The sequence below is a fragment of the Sinocyclocheilus rhinocerous genome, unplaced genomic scaffold (assembly GCF_001515625.1).
Source record: "Sinocyclocheilus rhinocerous isolate Xijiao unplaced genomic scaffold, SAMN03320098_v1.1 scaffold2041, whole genome shotgun sequence".
Classification (NCBI taxonomy): Eukaryota; Metazoa; Chordata; class Actinopteri; order Cypriniformes; family Cyprinidae; genus Sinocyclocheilus; species Sinocyclocheilus rhinocerous.
The window spans coordinates 264,059-287,408 of NW_015649795.1; the positions used below are offsets into that span (position 1 = coordinate 264,059).

The 23,350-nt window shown below is 41.0% G+C and overlaps 2 protein-coding genes across 2 annotated transcripts in view; one reads left to right on the forward strand and one right to left on the reverse strand.

The window, feature by feature from the left end:
- Positions 1-23,350, forward strand: part of pamr1b (peptidase domain containing associated with muscle regeneration 1b) — a 99,408-nt gene that overhangs the window by 41,845 nt on the left and 34,213 nt on the right. The window contains exons 5-6 of the mRNA XM_016515890.1: positions 13,178-13,347; positions 13,576-13,626. Of these exons, the coding sequence (XP_016371376.1) occupies positions 13,178-13,347; positions 13,576-13,626 (221 nt within the window). The remainder of the gene's footprint in view (positions 1-13,177; positions 13,348-13,575; positions 13,627-23,350) is intronic.
- LOC107710986 (uncharacterized) lies at positions 18,408-20,252 on the reverse strand. The gene is made up of 2 exons (XM_016515889.1): positions 19,900-20,252; positions 18,408-19,862 (listed from the first exon to the last, which is right to left on the reverse strand). The coding sequence occupies exons 1-2, from the start codon at positions 20,031-20,033 to the stop codon at positions 19,340-19,342; spliced, it is 657 nt and encodes a 218-aa protein (XP_016371375.1). The 5' UTR covers positions 20,034-20,252; the 3' UTR covers positions 18,408-19,339.

Below are 23,350 nucleotides of genomic sequence, written 5' to 3' on the forward strand. Positions count from 1 at the left end.
GCTCCCCTGACTACAATGTCCAGCAAAACATCAGAATAATCGAAAACCGGTGAAATATCGGGTGGTGTGTACTGCCGAATGTCCAGCAATTCGTCTCTGGTGAAACTGATTGCAGGGATATAACTAAAGACAGGTCAAACTAACAAAAACATAAAAACAACTGCGGAGCACGCCATGGAGGCAGCCATCAACGTCGGCGCCATTGCGAATCGCGAATTAGTTTGGGAGCTAAATAGGAAAAGGATATGCCACCCGCAGCTGATTTTGATATTCTAGGTTTTATCAAATGGCCAGAGTTTTGAGATTGTAGTGGACATGAAGGACTATAATGCGATAAGAGCTCACTCAAATATTGAGGTGCTAAACCATTCAGGGCATTAAAAGTAAACAGTAATTTATACATTGTTTAATAGGGAACCATTGCAGTGTTGACAGCACCGGGTTAATATGATCATACTTTCTCGTTCTAGTAAGAACTCGGTAACACTTTATTTTAAGGTGTCCTTATTACATATGTTGCATGTATTTACTATTATAATAACAATTAATTATGCATAATTACATGCAAGTAACCCTAAGACAAACCCTAATCCTAACCCTAACCATATAGTACATAAGTACATGTAGTTAATTAATATTACTCAGTACTTAAATGTATAATTACACTGTAACAACGACACCTTAAATAAAGTATAACCAAGAACTCTATCTGCTGCATTTTAAACCATCTGGAGTTTGTTTATTAACTCTTTCCCCGCCATTGACAGCATTTTCTGTCATTTGAGACCACGCTTCACTGCCAGCATTGACAGAATTTTTTGGCTTTTCCGATTTTCACTGTTATACAGTAGGAGGCGCTATTACGCATCTTCTGAAAGAGTATTGAATGTCTGGATCGAAACGCAACGAAGAAGCAGAAACAAGCAATCACATATGTAAGGCGATACATAACGTGTAAAATAAAGTGATCATAAAACATTAATCATTATATAAATCAAAACTGCCTAACATTATAGAATGAAAAGAAGATCCAGAAAGTGGTTTAGAATTGCGCAAGCTTTGGATGTGTTGATGGAAGTGATCTATTCCATCTAAGTTTTAATCATTGTTCTGAATCCACAAAAACGCGATTTTCACAGATTTTGTTCAAAATGTTGCTTTTTCATGAAACTTATTGTGAAACTTATAAGTTTCATGAAACTTGTGTTTAAAAAAAAAAGATTGCATGAAGCTAGAATAAAATGTTTGTTTATTTATTTATTTATTTTTATTTTATATAAAGCATAGGCTCTGTTCTTTGTTTTAACACGTTGCATCTTCAGATATTCATACAACAAAATATTCTGGGTGGCATTAAACTTTTGTGAAATGCTGGTGGTGGCTGGCAACAGTTTTACAAATGCTAGAGATGTGACTTTATAGTGCTATGAAAAATTATTACTAAATTATACAAAACACATTTATGTACTCATAAACCATGTTTTCAAGCACACACACATACACACCTATTGTTTCTCTTCAGAAGACATTGATTCTGTGCAAATACATCTAAATGCCACTACCAATGCAACCTCAACCCCAACTCTGCTGTGCAAAAATGGATTTTGCTGATACAGATTAATTTGATTAGTAACAGCTATATAGTATCTAAATATTCTAAGCTAAATTGTTGTTTTAAGAATCTAACATAAAATGTGAATACAAGTATAAAGTGAATAGATTCATTATGTACTACTTAAAGGGATACTCCTCTCACGAATCTGGTCTGTGGCCTTCCGGCCGATTGCCACCAGAGGTCGCTCTCCCATTATATTGATTCTCACACCACACAGACTGTTACACATCACCCTGGACTGCATTTCCCATCATCCATTGCACTGATTACACACACACAGCTGCATACAATGAGACACGCTTTATAAGCCATGGACTTCCTCTCTCTCACTGCCGAGTATTGTTCAGCGTTTATCACAGTGTTAGCATTTATCCATGCTTGGTGATAGCGACTTTACGGAGCCAGTTCCCGGTCTAGTTCATAGTTCATAGTTCATAGTTCCTAGTTTAGTCTAGTCTTGCCTTGCCTGTTTCCTTGTATGTAGATCCTCGCCTGTGTATTTCGGATTGCTCTATCGTCTTGCCGTTTGGACTCTGTTTGCTCCTGTCTGGACTATCGTTTGTGTTTACGGATTACCCCTTTTGTCTAGCCCTCTGGATTCTGTTCGCCGATCGAAGACCCACGCCTGTTTACTGGACTGCTCTTGTGTTTTGCCAGTGCCATACCTGTTCGCTGGTGTTTCGACCCTGCCTGTGTTTGTGACCACGTCTTTTAATAAAAAACTTGCATATGGATCCGCACGTCTCTCGTCTCGTCAGCTCCGTTACAACTGCACCCTTAATCTTTTAACATATGACATTTTTAATTTATAAATATGAAATGATGCTGAAAAAATGAAAGTATACTTCCAAATATGAAACTAAAAATGCCAGTAGTTGGCGATAAGTCAATGTCTTGATGAGTCGTTGATTCATTTATTCAACTGTTTTGTTCAAACCTGCTGATTTATTCAGGAACAAAGCAGGTGACCTGCTGCATGCAAATTCACAACTTATACTATGCCCTAAAAGTATGTACTATTTTTGTGAAGAAAAACTTGTGTGTAGTAGAAGAATAGGCAAGTTTTGGAGATGAAATTGTGCCTTGAAACCATTGAAACCTGTTGTATGGTTACATACATTCTGTCATTGTCAACCTCCTGTCACTTATCTGTAACAGTTACATCCTCATATACAGATTCCACATTTTATTTAAATAAATAATATACAATTGAACATTTTTCCTACTGTATTGGAGAAAAAACAGGCCATTGATCCACTAGTTATGGGTCTCTCATGCTGAGAACTCTTTAGCAAATTATTATGCATTTAATAACCTGGAAATTTATGACCAAACATATCTGTGAGCTATTTGTATCTTTCTAAAAGTTTAAAATCAGTTTAATCAGGTTAGATATTTAATAACTCAAATTAATAACTCAAACCCCTTTCATGGCATCTCTAATTGTCAATCTCACACACATCCACCACGTTTGTAGTTCCAAAGTGTTATGGGTTGTGGGCAATATTAGCCATTAAAGGACTTTTGGCATACTTTTTTCAACAGACTATGCTTTGGCCCTGTCCCAAATGGCACCCTAAACCCTCGTGGTCTTCCTCTGAGTCCGCACTTTCGTGACGTAATGCCGCTTTGACTGTCGGGTAGAAGTCTGCTGCGGAGCTCACCCCAGTGCGGGCTCAGTAGAAGTGCGGATCGAGGGCGTATAACGGCTGCAATGGGGCGCTCATGAGCACCCTTCTGAATGCTAAAATGATGAATGGGACACCCTACGGTCTCGTGGACTTAATGGACATGCGCACGCGGCGGCCATTGTAAGTCCGTAAGACCGCAAGTGCACATGAAGTGTTCCATTTGGGACAGGGCCTATGAGATTCATACTCAAATACTAAAATCAAACACTGAAATCCATGCTAAATAGTCTCGCATACTATTTTGGATGGATACTACGCATACTGAGATTCAGGGAATGTTTTTATGTGCTTTGTGTATTAGTGCACAAGCAGATATAATGGTGATTTGTTGATTTTAATATTGTATAAGGGTAATATGACAAAAAAGGTCTAAGTGGTCAGGACTAATCCTAAATCTTAACTCTATATTTCGAGCTATGCACTGGACTGTTTTCTTAATCCCGCTCCTGCCTGTTCCTGCTGAATTCCTAAGCATTACCTCCCACTATCTCTCACGATTTTTGTGTCCACTTCCACCCGCACCTGCAAACATTCTAATATTGTACATCATTTTTTTGTATATCATTATTTTTTTCAATGAGCTTAGGATCTGTTGAGAAGCAAATTCACTACCATGGTTTTTTCAGTCATCTCTCCTTATTCTCGACCCGTGATCAGTCAAATCTGTCTCCTGCAGCTTGTGTTGGATGCAGGGCTGTCAGGTCCGCCTTTTTTCATGTAATTGGGCAACTTTAAAACTGTTGCCGTCGGTTAATTTTTCTGTGTATGTTAAAGGTTTGAAATATTTCATAAATTACATTTGACTGAAATGCATGTATTGAAATGTTTTGCATTCTACTTATGATAAAACTGCACTAAATGTTAGGTTTTGTGAAGGAGGGTCACTGGTAGGAAGCCTTTGAGCTGTGTTTATGATCAATGCATAACAGTGACGGTAAAATTTGAATTTTACGTATGGAAACAAAATATTTTGGATTTTGACGTTTGTCATTTCCATTTTTCTTGTTATTGTTACGTATCCGGTCCATGAACTTCCGTCTGCTAACCATCAGAGGTCACCTTTTCCATTTTCATTGACTCTCGCACTACACACTGTTGCATATCACCCCGGACTACATATCCCATCATTCATTGCACTGATTGCACACAGCACTGATTGCACACAGCTGTTTCATATCACTCACTCACTATTTCTGTTTGCCATTGTTCGACCCTGCCTGTGTTTCTGACCTCTCTGCTTTAATAAAGCTTGCACATGGATCCGCATGTCTCACGGCTTGTCAGCCCCATAACAGTTATGTGCCAAATCGCAGGATGGCAGGACCTGCGGTATATTTTCTTGTCCTCCCACTCCCGCCCGCAGTAAAGATAAAACTGCCTGCTCCCGTGAGATTTGCATCCTACAAGATCCCAATCCCAATGCAGCCCTCTACTCTAAATTTCTAGTGAGCATATCTGATGTTTAACAAATGCAACCAAATTTATTATTTTTTGTGTAGTCAATTATTAGTCAAAGTAGCATTTTAATCCAACAAAATCAAGTCAAATGTTCCTCAGATGTTTTCATGTCTCGAGTCAACATCATCATCATCATCATCATGTCTTACTTACCAAATCCAACAGTAAGGTCAAACATTATTGTAATGAAATTTTGAATTTCATCAGTAAGATGGCTGGTTTTGTCTAGATATCCTATGTTTATCTCCAATACAATTCTTATGAAGTACTTATGAACAATCAGGAAAATCTGACACATTCAAGAAGTCTGGCAATAGTTAATTACTGGCCTGTTGCAAGGGAAATAAATGCATGTCAGTGTTTCAGAGCCAGGAAAATATTACCTCTTCATGCTGGAGGAAAACATAGACCTGAAAACCTGAATTTGGATTAATAAAAGACAGGGACTATTATTCTGTATTTTATGTTTACATGCTACCAATTAAAAGTCTAAGAAAAATTATAATATCCTTTAATTGGAAATAAAATATTTATGGCAGTCAATAAAATGGTCAGATAATTCTGTTTGAGGGAGTTCACCAAGAATGAATTGTGCCACTGACCGCACAGTTTATTTATATGTGCTCTATATTATTCTTTCTTAAAGGGGTCATTGGATTCAAAATTCACTTTTAGATGTTGTTTGAACTGATATGTGTGTTGGCAGTGTGTGTACACAACCACCCTATAATGATAAAAATCAACCCAGTGCTTTTTTTTTTTTTAATCTTGATAAATCCAAACCCCTTTCTCATATCAAGCCGATCTCAGATTCTTGGCAGAATTACGTAGTTCTGCACAAGCCCCTCCCACGATTGTTGATTGACAGTGTCTTTGGCTTTAGTCTTTGGCTTTATCACAGCTCTACCCTGAGTGAGCTGTCATCAGTCTGCCATTGTTTCGACGCCAGAGCAGTTGTAGGATGTAATAATGTTTTGTTGTTGGATGTAATAATGAACATAGCAGTCTTAATTTACTCCCGTCATCAGAACCACTGAAGACACAGTTGATTACCTTTGTTTTTGAAGGGAATTCGCCCCCGATCTACCTAAATGCATCTATGTTCGCACAAATTATTCGTGATCCAGCTTCACCTACAGAAGAAATGTGAGTATACGTTCTTTTGTTTTTTTTATGAATCGTTGCAAATCGCCTTTCCTAATAATGTGCTAGTTAGCAAGTTTCACGATGAATGCAGCTAAAGTTTACAGTCTCTCAGAGAGCAGCTCGGAAGAGAGGGGTGGGGTAAACAGAGCTCAATTGCATTTAAAGGAACATGCAACAAAGCAGCTTGCTGTAAACAGAGCTGTTTTTGACAGGGTAAAAATGGTGTTGTTTTACAATACCATTGAGAAATTTTAACCAAAGTATGTTATAGACTTTTCATTAAGACCCTAAAGAATCATATCAAAATGTGGAAAATGGGCATCCGATGACCCCTTTAAGAACTCTACAGTGCAAATTAACGTGATGTCAGTAGTCACACTGTCTAAAACCCTATAGAATCACATTAATCTATCGGCTGATGGTTCTAAAGCAATAGCCTTAAAGAGCTACAGACTAGAATGTAATTACTTCAGTGCAAGAATAATTTCACCCTCAGAATGGAGAATGTGTTTTTTTACAGCCAGCATTACCAAGTGCAAAGACTGACAGTGTCATGTACCCCATTCTAGATGAGAATTTTGCTCAAATGCAACATCCTTTCAAAAATGCTGATGCAAAAACACATAATGTCACAAGTAAAACAGGGGGAACGGTTTGTGATGACGATCATTTGTGATGATGATGTGAAGAATTCTTTAGCCAAAGCGGAATGTCTTACATGCTAACAGCAGCTTGTCTGTGGATAAAGTGGCAGTAGCAAATGTACTCTGTACTGGCTCTGCAGCAGCAACACCAGGAAATATACATGAAATTATTCCGCTTTGAATTAATAGGATTTACAGATATTGTAATCGTTAATCGTAGTTGTTGGTGATTTTAATATCAACTTACAGTAGGTGTCATGGTTTCTATTAGTTTGAACTTTCTGTTTGCACCATCTTCACAGCCTTGTTAGTTGTCATGGTTTTTGATTGGATTTCGTCATTCAGTTCAGGTGTCTAGTCATTATCTTAGTTTGTTCTGTGTATTTAAGTTGCTGCCTGCCTGTTCATTGTTGGTCGGGTCTTGTAAGTCTATACCTCGTGTCACCAACCTGCCATTGTCTGGATTATTCCTGTTTGTGGATTAATAAAGCATGTTTGCTCACAATCTCGTCTACATGTCTGTCCCTTGACTCAGAGTGTGACAGAAGACTCAACCAACAGCCGTGATTCTTCCCCGTTCATTTTCCCGTTTTGTCAGTTTTTTTTTTTGGTTTCCATTACCATGGACCACTTTGCCGTGATGAGCCTGCTTTGCCTGGAGCCATTCCCTTGAAGAGCATTTGGAGGAGTTCCTTGGTCTCAACATCTGACCATCTTCTCGGACGACTGCCTGAGCACGTTCTTGCACGTCGGACTGAACACCACTACACATGCGCAGTTGTCCAGGGAGAGCATTCAAGGGAGCTTCACGAACTACATGGAGTGAGCGCTGGTATCATGCGATTCATCCATGACCGTCGGACCAGCGGATGATGACACCAGACCCAGAGCCCAGCCAAACATCACCCTGCTGTGCGGACCATCAGCCAGAGCCCACCGTGACCGACGAGCCATTAGGAGTGACCATTAGGAGCTGAGGATCGCCCCAGAGCTAGAGCCTCATCTGATGTCTGACCAGGTGCATGAGCCGGTAATGAAGAACGCCCTCGGAGGAAGATACAATGGAGATTGAGGGTGCGGAGGAAAGCTCCACCTCTGAGGGCTCTTGAGCTCAGAGGACTTATGTGCAGACATGCCCGTTCTCCTCTCGCCAGAACCGTCTGTCTGCCCTGAACTGTCTGTCTGTCCTGGACCATCCGCATGTTTTGAACTGTCTGTCTGTACTGTCACGACCATGGAGGTCTGAATTGAACTGTTGGCCTGTCCTGTTACGGCCAAGGAGGCCGATTATGACCTATCATGACTACGGAGGTCATGCCCGCACTGTCTTTCTGCCCTGAATTATCTGTCTGTCCTGTCATGACCACGGAGGTTATTCCCCTATCTGCCACGCTCCCTGTGCTGGGAGTTGCACTTTGGTGTGTGTGGGTGGCAAACACCTGCCTAGAAAGTCCCGTCTGTCATGAAGACCCACCCAGCCTCCCTCTCTCACCTCCTCTCATGAGCCATTTGCCATCTTCTGCCCCACTGCATCCTGCCAGTCCCTCAGCTCATGCTCAGCTTTCCATCTGTGGAGCGGATTCGCTTTGGGTTTGTCAGTCTTCAGCTCCATCGTGGTCGGAGGATCCCCGGGCTCCGCCTCCAACCTCCAAGACCTGGACTCCGCCTCGGCCTGTTGACCCAGTGGCTCCACCATGGCTCAAAACTCCCTCGTCTCCACCGTGGCCGTCAGTCCATCAGTCCATTTCAATCATTATTTGCTTTAGGAGAGGAAGAATTGTTAACTTGCTCAATCATCTAAATCAACAGCATGGATGCTAAACCCTATACTACCAAGCTATTAAAAGAGATGCTTCCAGAAGTCATAGAATCTCTTCCTAATATTAACTCATCATTATTATTAGGATACGTCCCAAAGATCTTTCAAGCTAGCTGATGTTAAACCTCATATTAAAAAACACAACTCAATTGTAAAGAATTGTTAACTACAGACATATCTCAAATCTCCCTTTTCTATCAAAAATTCTAGAAAAAGTGGTGTCTTCACAACCATGCTACTTCTTGGAAAGAAATGGTATCTGTGAGGAATTCCAGTCAGCTTTTAGATAATTTCATAGCACTAAAACTGCACTTATCAGAGTAACAATTAACTTAAAGGGATAGTTCACCCAAAAATGAAAATTTGATGTTTATCTGCTTACTCCCAGGGCATCCAAGATGTAGGTGACTTTGTTTCTTCAGTAGAACACATTTGATGATTTTTAAGTCCAACCGTTGCAGAAACCGAATGGAGCCTCATCATCGCCGCTCTTGAAATGCCGAGCCTCACCTCGGGAGACCGGTCTCTTCCCCGTGCATGCACGCTGGTGTCCTCGTGGGTCCAGGAGGGGTGCGTAGAGGGACTCCCGTGCCGCCAGAGTCGTGAGCTGCCGAACCCGCAGTCCGGACGAGAACCGCACCCGTTACACGGCCATCGGGCAAGGATGCAGGGCCGTCTAGTCCCTTCACACGCTGCTCGCCTGAAGTTATGGTTGATTGCTCTTTGGCTGGATATCAACACACCCATTAACGTAAACTACGCCAGAGCGCGTACACACCTCACGCACCGGAAGCCGTGCGCGCGCCCAAAGACAGTTGGACATAGTGGTGTATTAGAGGTAAAAAATGATATAAATACTGTTCGGTTTCTGGCACAAACCGATCGTTTCGTGTCTTAGGACATCAATGTGTCGTCACGAGCCGCAGGGTTTAATTTGAATTTGTCTGTGCATGTTTTTTTTACACTCATAGATTTTGTTACCATTGCCATGCATTATACGACTGATAGACTGCAACGGTTGGACTTAAAAATCATCAAATGTGTTCTACTGAAGAAACAAAGTCACCTACATCTTGGATGCCCTGGGGCTAAGCAGATAAACATCAAATTTTCATTTTTGGGTGAACTATCCCTTTAACTTATTATCTGATCATGGTTCCACCTCTCTATTAGTGTTACTGAACCTTAGTGCTGCCTTTAATACTGTCAACCACAACATTCTCTTGGATAGGTTTGAAAATTATCTTGGCATTAGTGGAATTGCATTGACATGGTTAAAACTTTACTTACCTGACTGTTATCAATTTGTAGCAGTAAATGAAGTATCATATCAATCACAAGTTTGTTATGGAGTTCCGCAAAGCTCAATACTAGGATCATTGCTTTTCACCTTGCTACCTTTAAGAGATAACATCTTAAGAAACATTTACGAAACATGGAGTTAGTTTTCACTATTATGCAGACAATACTCTGCTCTATAGTTCTTCCTGACGAGGCCTGACAAAACTTAGCAATTCACAAAACTAACTGAATGCATATTTGGTATAAAAAATATTGGATGACTAGTAACTTCTTACTACTAATTTCAGAAAGAGAAAAAAAGAGGTTTTAATTATTAAACCAAAAACCTCCACACATAATAACCTAGAGCACTGCTTAAAGGGATAGTGCTAATGGGATAAAGCTACGAGAATACTTTTTGTGTTCAAAGAAAACAAAAATAATGACTATAAATATAAAGTAATATAAAGGAATGTCCATTATTCTTTAACTTCATCCTGTCAAGGAAGTACCAGGCTCCACCATCCCTCCCTCACCTCGTTCATCATCGCCTAAGTTCTGATCGCCTAAGTTCTGATCACCTGCACCTGTCACCCATCACTGCGCTAATCAAGGCCACAACATAGGCTCCGTACACACAGAAATGGGTTTAGCTGTATACGGAAAAACTTTGTATCGTATCCGTATTTCGTCCAGACAGATCCAGCGTTTTGGGAGCCTGAAACCGCTATTTTTTGAAACCGGGTCCCAGAGTGGATAAATCTGAAAATGACACCTTTTGTGTTTTCGTGTGTACCGCCAATCTGTATATTTTTTTAAACGATGATGTCATCACCCCACGTCTCGACCCTAGTCAGACACCGTTACGTCACGTACACAACATCACAACGGCGGACTACATGCTTGTGTTCGTGCTGCAGAATCTACTGAGCCTATTAGCTTTATTAACTGTTAGGGACACAGGTCAATTTAGCTCAAGGGAATTATTTATGTTTTATAGGGAATTTAGACCGAATCGCTGTTTACAGCTGATCACTGAGTCGGCCAGCGATTCATTGAATGAGCCACGTAACATCAACTCTGCAATGGATATTAACATCCAAAATATAGTGAAAACACTATTTATTAGCACGGCAACAAGATCGGGAGTTTAAGACATTGTAAGCACAAAACAAGATACTTCTCTTTTCAATATAAATAAGACTTTATTGGATAAATCTAAGACATATAAACTAATCCAACACGTAAAAGCATGCACTCACACATTCACACAAGTTGCAGAAAGACAGAAAGTGAGGAAAGAATGAGCTTAAGAGAGTGAAAATGTGAAATCCCAAGTTTATAGCAATATGTCCAATTGCTTAGACCTGAACAACCATCAATCATTTAATTAACCCTCGCATTGAGTTTATATTAAATGGACCAGTTCAGCTAGAATCTGGAGGTACTTGCGTTGACTGTGTAGGGGGTTCTCTTTGTTGTAGTCATTGCAGAAAGGGGTTTCCCAAGGTTGTTGATTGGCTGGAGGTTCAGTAGTCATTCAGAGTGACGTCTTGGGCATTGGCTGACGAATGGTGCAGAGTCAGTGGGCTGGTTGAAGTTTTGATGCAAGCACAGTCGGAGTTGGACTCGGAGAAACGACTTTGCATCGAAACATAACTCAGAACACAAAACTCTCAACAGAAAAGAACTGAAGTAAAGAAGTTAAGAGAATAAGGCGACGAGACTAGATGAATTTTCTCATCGTGTATAGAGGAGCAGCTGGCATGTAAGCCAGAGCAGCGGCAAAATGCAGTGGCAAAAGAAGCAGCAAAAAGCAGTGGTGGCAAAAGCAAAATTTACTGGTGTCCTGAGTTTTTAAACTCGGCTGTTGGACACATCCCAAATGGTGTCTTGACCAATTAGACATTGTTTTAGCTCAGGGTGTTACTATGTTTCTCCTCCCAATACATAAATCAACATGTTATCTTGTTAGTCACATGGTCCGAATTTTCCCGCTCTCACAGTGGTTTCTATAACAAGAATCTGATACATTTTACAAATAATTGATTGATAGGAACGTTTCAAGAAAGTATCTTCAAACTCATACATACCAAACATAAATATAAACCTATAAACTATTCAATAGTTATTAAAAGGCATACACAATGAGTGATTAGAACATGATTACATACATGATATGGAGTTGTGCAAAGGAATTATATTTGTTCATAAGTCCTTTGAGCATCATTTTGCTGCATTTATATGTGTAAACAGTCTCTGTGTTGTTTTGTGAATGTGAGGATGTGTTCTGTGAGGAGCAAAAGGTCAAAAAGTCTAGAAGGAGCCTGGTCTTTGTCTTGAGTGTGGGAAACCACCCAATGAAGTCTTTACCTCATGATTTTCATCATGGATTTCCATTTGATGGTCATGATGTGTTTACTTGCCCCAAATTTCCCAAACTCCTCCCTGAGTTGGAATTATCAATAAGTGTTCTTTTGTTGTAATGCTGTGAGCTGCTCAAAGCGGCTAGTTGGTGGACTTGCTTCAGACTCATGGCACCAGGGTATCGTGGACAGATTTATGATGTTGTCTTGTTATCCTGGGCCTCTTTGTTGAATTTGGCTCTTTGGGTTGTTTCAACACCAGTCTGATCGAATCTTAAATTGTCTGATTCGCTCTGAAACGCTATATAACTTTACTAGCTTTTCTTGTTGTTGTGTTGGGTTGGTATACATCACGCAAGGTTTATGCGCATACTCCAAGTCTTCTTCACCGTTTTTAGTGTATCTCTGTGGCAGAATTACAGCACTACATACTGGTCTGGCATGTACTGTTTACTACATCGTTTTGAGTCGGATTCAGTGTGTATGCGTCAGCCTCAGGCTAGTCGGAAACACGACTACTTAGCTGCTCTCGACATACCTGCAATTCATTGCTCCAGCATATCCTACACCAGTGTTCCAAGTTCTCCTTTCTTCTCTGTTCTCACCTGTGTAAAGCTGCTTTGACACAATCTACATTGTAAAAAGCGGTATATAAATAATGGTGACTTGACTGATTTGACCTGTGTTGCATATTGCCATCTTTCCCACCTGTGTGTTTGCTCATTGCTGTTAATAAAACCATGTTAACAGAATTCCTCTGTTGTTCTCTGAATCTGTTCTCCCTAACACATCCACTGCCGTATTACTAAAATTGTGTCTCAGAGTCTGATATTCCCTGACAACAACAATAGAGTCTCACTCCCACTACTTAGTAGCAGTTAATTATGTAACCTAGACATTTTTGGACCAGATTTACTGATGTAAATTTTAATGAATTAATGAATTAATGAATAAATAAACAAACAAACGGATAACCATGCAAACCTATCTACATAATCTGTGTTACTGACCTTGCAGGACATCACGAAAGCTTAGTTGTGGAGACTTCTCTAATCTTCATTACTTTACTAAGACTGTATATCATCACACAAGCACTGCATATCCTGACACCTGAATCATATCCTAATCACCTGAACTTGTCATTTTCTTTATCTCAGATTCATGATGCTCAGTTTGGAGTTTGACCACAGCTGTCAGTATGACTATGTTGAAGTGAGGGATGGAGAGAGCTTGAACTCACGTGTGATTGGACGTTATTGTGGAAATGAGCGACCACCTCCAATCAAAAGCACTGGCAATTCCTTGCACATTCTTTTCATCTCAGATGGTTACAAGAACTTTGATGGGTTTTTTGCCATCAATTTTTCCCCTAACCTTATTAAATGTCATCTTTCACATCAAATTCTTACTGTTTCAATTAATTCAGTTAGAATAATAAGAAACTGTAGAGTTGTTATCATTAAAATGAAATTTCAAATTAGTATTAACAAACTCTATATTTCCGCTGCTGAGGAAGCAGAAACTGCATCTGAAGTGGCGTTACTTTTCATCTCAGATGGTTACAAGAACTTTGATGGGTTTTTTGCCATCTTTCAGGAGAGCTCAGGTAAGACAGTATTATCAGTTTGCTCTCTATGAATACAGTTAATTTTTCAGGTCAGGGCATGGATCAAGCCATCTAATCTCTTTCATCTCTTTCTTTCAGTGCAAAGCATTTGTTGTTGCATTACAACTAACAATGTGCTAGTCTGCAAATATATAATTTTGTGTTTGTCTGACATCAGTTATTCAATTATTCAACTAAACTGTCAAAATATTTTTTATATATACACAATTTAAAATATGTGTCTGTGGGGTGTATATATATATATATATATATATATATATAAATGGTAATTTTTCCCCTAACCTTATTAAATGTCATCTTTCACATCAAATTCTTACTGTTTCAATTAATTCAGTTAGAATAATAAGAAACTGTAGAGTTGTTATCATTAAAATGAAATTTCAAATTAGTATTAACAAACTCTATATTTCCGCTGCTGAGGAAGCAGAAACTGCATCTGAAGTGGCGTTAGATGCATTTACACAGACAGTTTGATGAAGTTGAGGTGCCATAAATGCATTTACACTGCAAAATGTCAGAATCAGAAGAATCAGAATCAGAATAAGCTTTATTGCCAGGTATGTTTACACATATGAGGAATTTGTTTTCGTGACAGAAGCTTCCACAATGCAACAGAATGACAATGACAGAACAAAAACACAGATTAAAAAAAATTATAATAAATAAAATAAATAAATAAAATATAGAACAAGTAAATAAGGAATACAATGTACACATTGGCAATTGTATGTACAGGTATATTACAATAGATAGTTTTGTATGAACAGGTATATTAGTGCAAAATTGAAATGTAGACTAAGTATGTCTGTTAGATAAATAAGTGTGTAAGTGTATAAATAGTGTTGTGTGATCCACAGTTATTGTCAAGTGTTCATGAGATGGATGGCCTGAGGGAATAAACTGTTCCTGTGTCTGGTCGTTCTGGTGCTCAGTGCTCTGTAGCGTCGACCAGATGGCAACAGTTCAAAGAGGGAGTGTGCTGAATATGAGGGGTCCAGAGTGATTTTGAAGCAGGGGGGTTCCTCCTGAAGTCCACGATCATCTCCACTGTTTTAAGCATGTTCAGCTCCAGGTTGTTAAGACTGCACCAGACAGCCAGCTCTTTAAACTCCTGTCTGTAAGCAGACTCGTCACCGTCCTGAATGAGGTCGATGAGTGTGATGTCGTCTGAAAACTTCAGGAGCTTGACAGAGGGGTCTTTAGATGTGCAGTCGTTGGTGTAGAAGGAGAAGAGCAGTGGGGAGAGGATGCAACCCTGAGGGCACTCTGATGTCCTTTTCCAGTGTGTATTTGGCCTGTTTACACAAGACTTTGTCCCCCTTCCTGTGAGCATCTTCTTTGGCCTGACAGAGCTGTCTGAGTTTTGCAGTGAACCATGGTTTGTCATTGTTGTAAGTTAGATGAGTGTTTCTGCCTGTAGGTCGGTATAAGATGAACTAAACAGTGATCAGAGAGCCCCAAAGCTGCCCGTGGGACAGAGTGAGATACGTCTGTTTTAATAAGTGAGTCATTTATTAATTCATTCAACCGATTCATTCAAACGGCTGATTCATTCAGAAACGAGGCAAGTGATTGTCTTTATGAATGGGCCACTGAATCATTGACTCACTCGATTAATTCAAAAACGTGGATTCATTCAGTAACGAAACACCGCTGTGTTGCTCGGAGACACAGTTCTGCTGTGGCTTTGATCGGAACTATTTTCGTCAGTGAAATTGAGCAAAAACAGTCAATATTTTGTCTAAAATCTAAGTCACTTAATTTTAACTTATTGTTTATTGAAATACTATTGTATAACACGATACAATTGTGTTGATATTGATATTCGGGGAAACTTCATGGCCGTATAAATTTTGCTTACCTAAATCATATTTTGTAAATATCTTTTTTTTTTCTACTGCAGAATGCATCTATAAATTTATGTGAGTTACTTGAGTATGTGTGCTGTCTTTCTCACGCACTCACTCAGGCTGTGCAAGCCTCATCTGGCACGACATAAATACATTATCAGTCGCCGTTTACACTAAATTCAATTAAAATTAGAATCATTCTCACACGAAACGACATGTTTACACGCGACTGTGAGTGTGCGCGTGGTTGTGACGTCATTGCCGGTGCCACTGGCAATAAAAGGATCGGCTCGGAATCGACAAGATGTGAGACTGACCGGCCGGTCACCGAGCCGGGCCGGTCATGCTAAAAACCGGCCAGTCAATCGGTGCATCTCTAATATATACACACACACACACACACACATTTTAAAATGTTTATATATGAAGAGTTTATTTGCAAAAACCGATAAACACCACTTTAAAAAAAATTTGCTAAGTGCCGTGCATTATTCTCCACATATAGCGCGATCGGAACCCTAAACATATTTTGTCAAAAAAGCCGGTATTTTCCCCTTTCAAGGCATCGCGAGTTCACGTTTTACTACAAGCACCCTTGTTTTTTGTGAACAGACGCTGATAAGTCCATTTTAGCGAATCAGTGCGCAGTATTCAGGTCAGGTGACAAGGCTGCTTTCACTTTAAAAAAGTGAAAATATTTTCACTAAAATGTTTTAACTTTTTTTTTTTCACGGTCGTGGGTTCGATTCCCAGGGAACACATACTGGTAAAAAATGTATAGCCTGAATGCACTGTAAGTCGCTTTGGATAAAAGCGTCTGCTAAATGCATAAATTATTATTATTATCAAATTACTTTGAAAAGACGCGCTAGCTGAGAGGAGTTTCGTCAAAGCTAACTGAGGATGGATAATTTCGATGAACCCGTGATATCTTATTCAGGGCGTAAAGAAAAATAAAAGCTGGCACTTTTTCCACGATACCTTGAAAAAGCAGCATGTTTCAATGGTGAGGGAAAATGTCTCAGGTTACATATGTAACCATGGTTCCCTGAGAAGGGAACGAGACACTGCGTCCTCTAGAGGTCGCTTTGGGGAACGCTTTCAGCGTGACCGGTGTCTGAAGCATACATCTAAACACGACAATAACATTGGCCGGCGACAGCCTGTGACGTCATCACCCGGTGTGACCACAGTATAAAAGGGCGCTGGGAGAACACGTCATCCGCTGCTTCGTCTGAAGCTTATGTCCGAAGCATGGCAAGGGAACTAGAGGACAAAGTGTCTCGTTCCCTTCTCAGGGAATCATGGTTACATACGGAACCTGAGATGTTCCCTTCCGAGGAAACTTCAAACGGCATTCTCTAGAGGTCGCTTTGGGGAATGATATACCCACGCCGCCATGCTGAGGGGAGTGCATGACAGAAACCACGGTGAGCACTAAGTACCAACTCTACCATAGCCATGGGAGTTGCCCCAAGGACGTCTTGATGGCTGTCAGTGACATTATCCCTTTCGGCCAAGGGCCTGAGCTGCATACCCTATAAGAACTTACCTGTTAAGGGCTTGGCTAGGAAGCCCAAGCCTAGGGCAGAGGTCAAGGCTTTGAATCAGAAGAAAGAGATTCCTTTAAGGGGATACGGCCAGGTGTCTAAAAACCAAACCAGACCCTGGCCTGCCACCCAGGGGGGCTACCGCCGGTTCTGAATAAACCTACTCAAAGAACTAAATTGACAGATCTTTGGTAGCAACACCCTGTTCAGAAATGTATCTTCAGAGATACACAAGTTGAGTGGAGGCCAAGGCGAGGACTGGGGCCTAAACCAATTCAGAGAAAGGGAACGAGGCTGACAGCGCGTAACCCTTACCATACAGGATTTTAGAAAGTGTTAGACAGTGTTCTAGGTTATTACGTGTGGAGTTTTTATGTCCTATAATTAACACCTGTTTTTTCAGAATTTAGCAGTAAGAAATTACTCGTCATCCAGGATTTTATATCGACTATGCATTCCGCAAGTTTTTCAAATTGGTATGTTTCGCCGGGCTGCGAAGAAATATAGAGCTGAGTATCATCAGCATAACAGTGAAAGCTAACACCGTGTTTCCTGATGATATCTCCCAAGGGTAACATGTAAAGCGTGAAGAGTAACGGCCCTAGTACTGAGCCTTGAGGTACTCCATACTGCACTTGTGATCGATATGATACCTCTTCATTCACTGCTACGAATTGATGGCGGTCATATAAGTACGATTTGAACCATGCTAATGCACTTCCAGTAATGCCAACAAAGTTTTCTAGTCTATGCAAAAGAATGTTGTGGTCAATAGTGTCGAACGCAGCACTAAGATCCAATAGCACTAATAGAGAGATACAACCACAATCAGATGATAAGAGCAGGTCATTTGTAACTCTAATGAGAGCAGTCTCAGTACTATGATACGGTCTAAATCCTACGTGACTGTGGCACGCTCGCAGAACAGACTCCGAAGCATCTGCTCACAGATGCCAAGAAGGGAGCAGCGTGCTTGCAAGAGGCCCTTCATGGTGAGGGGAGCACATCTAGCTCACTTAACAAGCAACCCGCCAGGGTGGCAGGAGATGGCCCAGCTGCCTGGCATGATTGCTATCCGGAGCTCATAAGAGCAGAGGCCCAACTTCAAAAATAGAAGGGGGACTCAGACGCTCAGTTCGAGAGGGGCGTGCTCATATGAAACCACCAAGGGCACTGCTAAGCTCGACCCACAAGGAGAGGGGCTCAACAGGGAGGCGGAGAGAGGCCTAACAACCTGAGGCTGCTACTCAATGTAGCTCAAACAAGCGGAGGACTCGATGAGAGAAGTCCACAGATGCTCAATCGAGAGCAGCAGGCTCAAAGACAACCCTCCGAGGTGAGGGGAGCACTGCCTGGCTTGACCCAAATAGAGGCAGCTTATCAGGGAAGCAGCAAGCGGCCCAACTACCTGATGTCACTGCCACGGAGTTCAAGAGCAGAGGGTTCAACCCCTAGCGAGGAGAGAGAGGAACCCAGCTCGACCAAAGCGATCAATATCCCAGGGTCCAACTGTCCAAGGAGGTGACAGAGACGGACCTAACACTCAGTTTGTTGCAAATGGGTTATTTCGGGAGCAGCACTCTCGGCTCTCAAGCTGAGGCGGGCCCTTACAGCACATACTGGGAGCGACTCATAGCTAACCCTCACAGTGAGATGAGCACTTCTCAGCTCAACCAGAAGGAAGCGCTAGATTAGAAGGGGTAACCCAGCAGGGCCCAATAAGAGACAGGTCTCATGCTCTCGATGCATCTCGATACAGAGCGTGGATCACAAATAACCAGACCCGATAGAATCTGAAGAAATAGCGGGACCCAATAACTATTCATGCATACAGATCTTATTGCTCCTCAGAGCAGAAGCATACAAGAGGGGTTTCCGCAGAAACACAAATCCCTCGTACCTCAGGGAACGCAGTGTACTCAAGCCCACTCCTCAGAGGGCCGATTACTGGTTCAACCATAAGGGCAGTGTGACAGGAAGGACCCGCGGGCCTGACCGTCTATGGAGTGTTGAGTTCCTCAATGCCTCAGCGAGAGGAGCTCTAGCTCAGAGAACGTGCATGATGGTTAAGGAAAGACTCAGGCTGCGTGTCCAAGCCGAAGATGAGGGCTATCACCAGCCTGTATCCAGTACCGATGAGTGAAACCATCACTATAATCGGTCAACAGCAGGAGGCCCCGACTTAGCACGGGGGGGTCAAACCTAAAAAGTCAGAAAACAGAGCAAGATCCGTGGTTTGACGCAACTCAGCCACCTCATCAGGGGATAGACCCTGACCTTTATCCAGGTCTTTCAGCAGATCAGCCTGATAAGCCTGAAGCACCACCATGGTATGCAACGAGGCTGCAGCCTGACCTGCTGCAGTATGCAGTATGCCCTGCCATTCAAACGAGATGTATCCTCAAGGGGTTTGAACAGCAGGGAGGGAGCCTTAAGAGAAGATGTCTCTCCCATAGAGAGATAGCAGGCCAGCGTCTCTTCAACAGGGGGCATCTTCTCATAACCATTCTCACGCATCCCCTCAATGTTGGCATAACTAGTATGCTGGAATCTATGGATGCGAGACGAGAATGGATTTTTCCAAGCCTTGTGGATCATGTGGAGATCGGGAATAAATGGAAGGCTAACCTGAGCTGGAGGGCTATGGCTAGAAAGAAAATGCTTGTCGAGGCGGCCTCTAGGTGTCACTTTCTTGGCCCGCTTCCAAGTCAAGCCTTGCTGTGGCGCAATCCATAACCTCAAGCAGCTCATCATACGCAGGGCAGGAGGATTGGGAGGACTCAGTCTCGACTTCTTCGTCCTCATTTGACATCTCCTGCTCATCCTGGCTTTGAGTCAGCAGAGCACTAGACGATGGATCAGACGATGTAAGAGAGATAGCATCGTCGTCCAGTAGCTCACTCTCGTCCGTGACTGATGAGCGCGAAAGGGAAAGACCCTTTTTCAACTCATCAACCAGGTCCATCTGCGATCCCCACAAGCTCATTTTCCTCCGTGCCTCAGCAGCGGAGGGTCCTGAACCACGGGGAGATGATGGCTGTCCCTCTTTCCTCAAAAAGAGAGACAAACGAGAGCGGAGCTTTTTTATAGGAAAAACTCTCAGTGCACGCAAACTGCCCCCTCGAGGACATTGTGTGTGCTCTTCGACCAAACAAAAGATGCAAAGATCGTGTGTGTCATCAGGTGTCAAATAACGAGGACACACACTTCTTAAATGCCTTACTAGTGCTCGCCATGGTAAAGAAGAATAATCGTTCTTACCAGAAATGCACACTTCAAACAAAACAGTCCTTGAAGACGAAGAAGAGAATGACGTATTCTCCCGGCGCCCTTTTATACTGTGGTCGCGCCGGGTGATGACGTCACAGGCTATTTTCAGTCTAATTTCAGTCTGGTAAGCCAGATTCCCATGGGGATGCAGAACAGCTACGAGGGTATGAAATATGTGGAGTGGGAGACCGGTGTACAGATTTAAGTCATGGTCATTCATCAGAATAGGAGGCTTGAAAGTATCGCACTGTGTTGACTGGTTTACATAAGTTACACTGTGTTGTCTCTTGATGTAACAATGCTCCTCGAAGATGTGGTCTTCCCACTGTGTTCCAACAGAGGCAACGTTTTTAGATAAACAGCTGTGGTCATCAACATCTGATTGCTTGGGACTGGGCACAGATGCAAGACTCTCTTCTCCAGGTCTCAGCTCATCCATTCCAGAGTGTTCTTCGTAAACACCAGCTCCTGTAAATACAGACAAGGCATAATACATTGAAGCATCTAACATTAGCTGGGCTATTATTTGGTACAGGGTGAGTTTCTATTTCGAAAAGGGTGATTTTTTTTAGATTTATATTTGATTTTTAGAATTTTTTGAAAATAGTTAATTACTAAAAATGTTTATACTAATTCATTTTGGGATATAATAATGCAGAATTTTAGTTTAGCACTTATACAGGTGCATCTCAATAAATTAGAATGTCGTGGAAAAGTTCATTTATTTCAGTAATTCAACTCAAATTGTGAAACTCGTGTATTAAATAAATTCAATGCACACAGACTGAAGTAGTTTAAGTCTTTGGTTCTTTTAATTGTGATGATTTTGGCTCACATTTAACAAAAACCCACCAACTCACTATCTCAACAAATTAGAATACTTATTAAGACCAATAAAAAAAACATTTTTAGCCTTCTGGAAAGTATGTTCATTTACGTACATGTACTCAATACTTGGTAGGGGCTCATTTTGCTTTAATTACTGCCTCAATTCAGCGTGGCATGGAGGTGATCAGTTTGTGGCACTACTGAGGTGGTATGGAAGCCCAGGTTTCTTTGACAGTGGCCTTCAGCTCATCTGCATTTTTTGGTCTCTTGTTTCTCATTTTCCTCTTGACAATACCCCATAGATTCTCTACGGGGTTCAGGTCTGGTGAGTTTGCTGGCCAGTCAAGCACACCAACACCATGGTCATTTAACCAACTTTTGGTGCTTTTGGCAGTGTGAGCAGGTGCCAAATCCTGCTGGAAAATGAAATCAGCATCTTCAAAAAGCTGGTCAGCAGAAGGAAGCATGAAGTGCTCCAAAATTTCTTGGTAAACGGGTGCAGTGACGTTGGTTTTCAAAAAACACAATGGACCAACACCAGCAGATGACATTGCACCCCAAATCATCACAGACTGTGGAAACTTAACACTGGACTTCAAGCAACTTGGGCTATGAGCTTCTCCACCCTTCCTCCAGACTCTAAGACCTTGGTTTCCAAATGAAATACAAAACTTGCTCTCATCTGAAAAAAGGATGAATTACTGAAATAAATGAACTTTTCCATGACATTCTAATTCATTGAGATGCACCTGTACACTTTTAATTTGCATTACGAAAGACAAAATGCTGACTTTCCACATTTTATAAACCGAAATGAGTTTATGAGCAAATACTTTTAGGTATTATTTTGTTAAATGTTGTGATTTGAGCTACAAATGGTAAACATTTAAGGTGCCATACTGTTGCAGCTGGTAAAATGATCAGACAGACCACACTCTGCTGCCAAAATATTTAGTCAATATTTAAGAGCGTTCACACTTGGGTAAACACTTTACAAGAACAAACTCAGAGAATCAAAGAATCTTGGATTTAACGTTGGCATGGAGTGTTCAAAGTTAAATTCAAGTCAGACTCGTTTAAACGATTCATCACGCTGAATAAAACCAATATGTGACCCTGGACCCTAAAACCAGTCATAAGTAGCACGGGTATATTTGTAGCAATAGCCAAAAATACATTGTATGGGTCAAAATTATAGATTTTTCTTTTATGCCAAAAATCATTAGGATATTAAGTAAAGATCATGTTCCATTAAGATATTTTGTAAATTTTCTACCTTAAATTTTGAACTACAAAATATGATTGTAATTCTTCATAAATAACATCATATATGTTTTAAATATTGCAATAAACACTAAAAAATCATAGGCGCTTTTTGATTTTTTTTCAGAATGTTTTTTTTTGAAAGTCTGTTATTCAGGTTCTATTTGCTCCAGCTCCCTGCAACTTATATTGTTTGATTCCACTAGGTGCCAAGATGTACCAGAAAAAAGAATCTTTCAAATAACAGTTTCTAAACAGGAGTTATTAAATTATAACCGAAGGGAGTAAAATTGTCCCTTTTTTGCATCTAAAAGTGCCTTTGTGAGTTTCCTTTGCAAAAACAGGTTTTATAAAACATATTGCCCCCAGAATCCTATTTTACTATGTGCCATAGCACTTTTCTTGATTATTGACTTAATTTATTTTTCATTTTTATGTTTGTCTAAGTAGTAATATACAAAATGGCATAAGCGAATTATACCAAATATCAAATTTTGTGTTTTATACAATCATTTTTTTTCTTTCAGGAGACACAAGACTCTATAAATTGTAAAATCCATGTGGTTTATTACAATCTAAAACAGAATCCACATCCTCCAGCTTTATATCATTCCATTTATGTGCATAATTTTAGTCCCCTGTCCCCTGCATTAGCATCCTGCCTGCATCACCTCTGCATCAGCATCCTGCCTGCCTCCCGTAGATGAGACGCGAGCTGCGCCTCCGTGCCGCTAACTGCTGTTGCCACGGGCTCGCGGCTGCTATCTGGTCTTCAGAATGTGAAACAAAGAAATAGCTGTGTATCAACACAGCACTGTAATAATATCCATGTATATTTACTGAAACGCATCCTGTACTGTACTTTACTGTCAATACATCGTTTATCAGATTGTTAGCTGTGCTTTTACGTTTCAAAATAATGATTCTATCAAAAACGGAGCA

Bases quoted from the DNA above. Each gene is read 5' to 3' on its own strand.
- LOC107710986 (XM_016515889.1), bottom strand. From the start codon at position 20,033: ATGAGCTTGTGGGGATCGCAGATGGACCTGGTTGATGAGTTGAAAAAG. The intron at 19,863-19,899 runs GTCTAGTGCTCT...CAGGATGAGCAG, and splicing joins CTTACATCGTCTGATCCATC to GAGATGTCAAATGAGGACGA.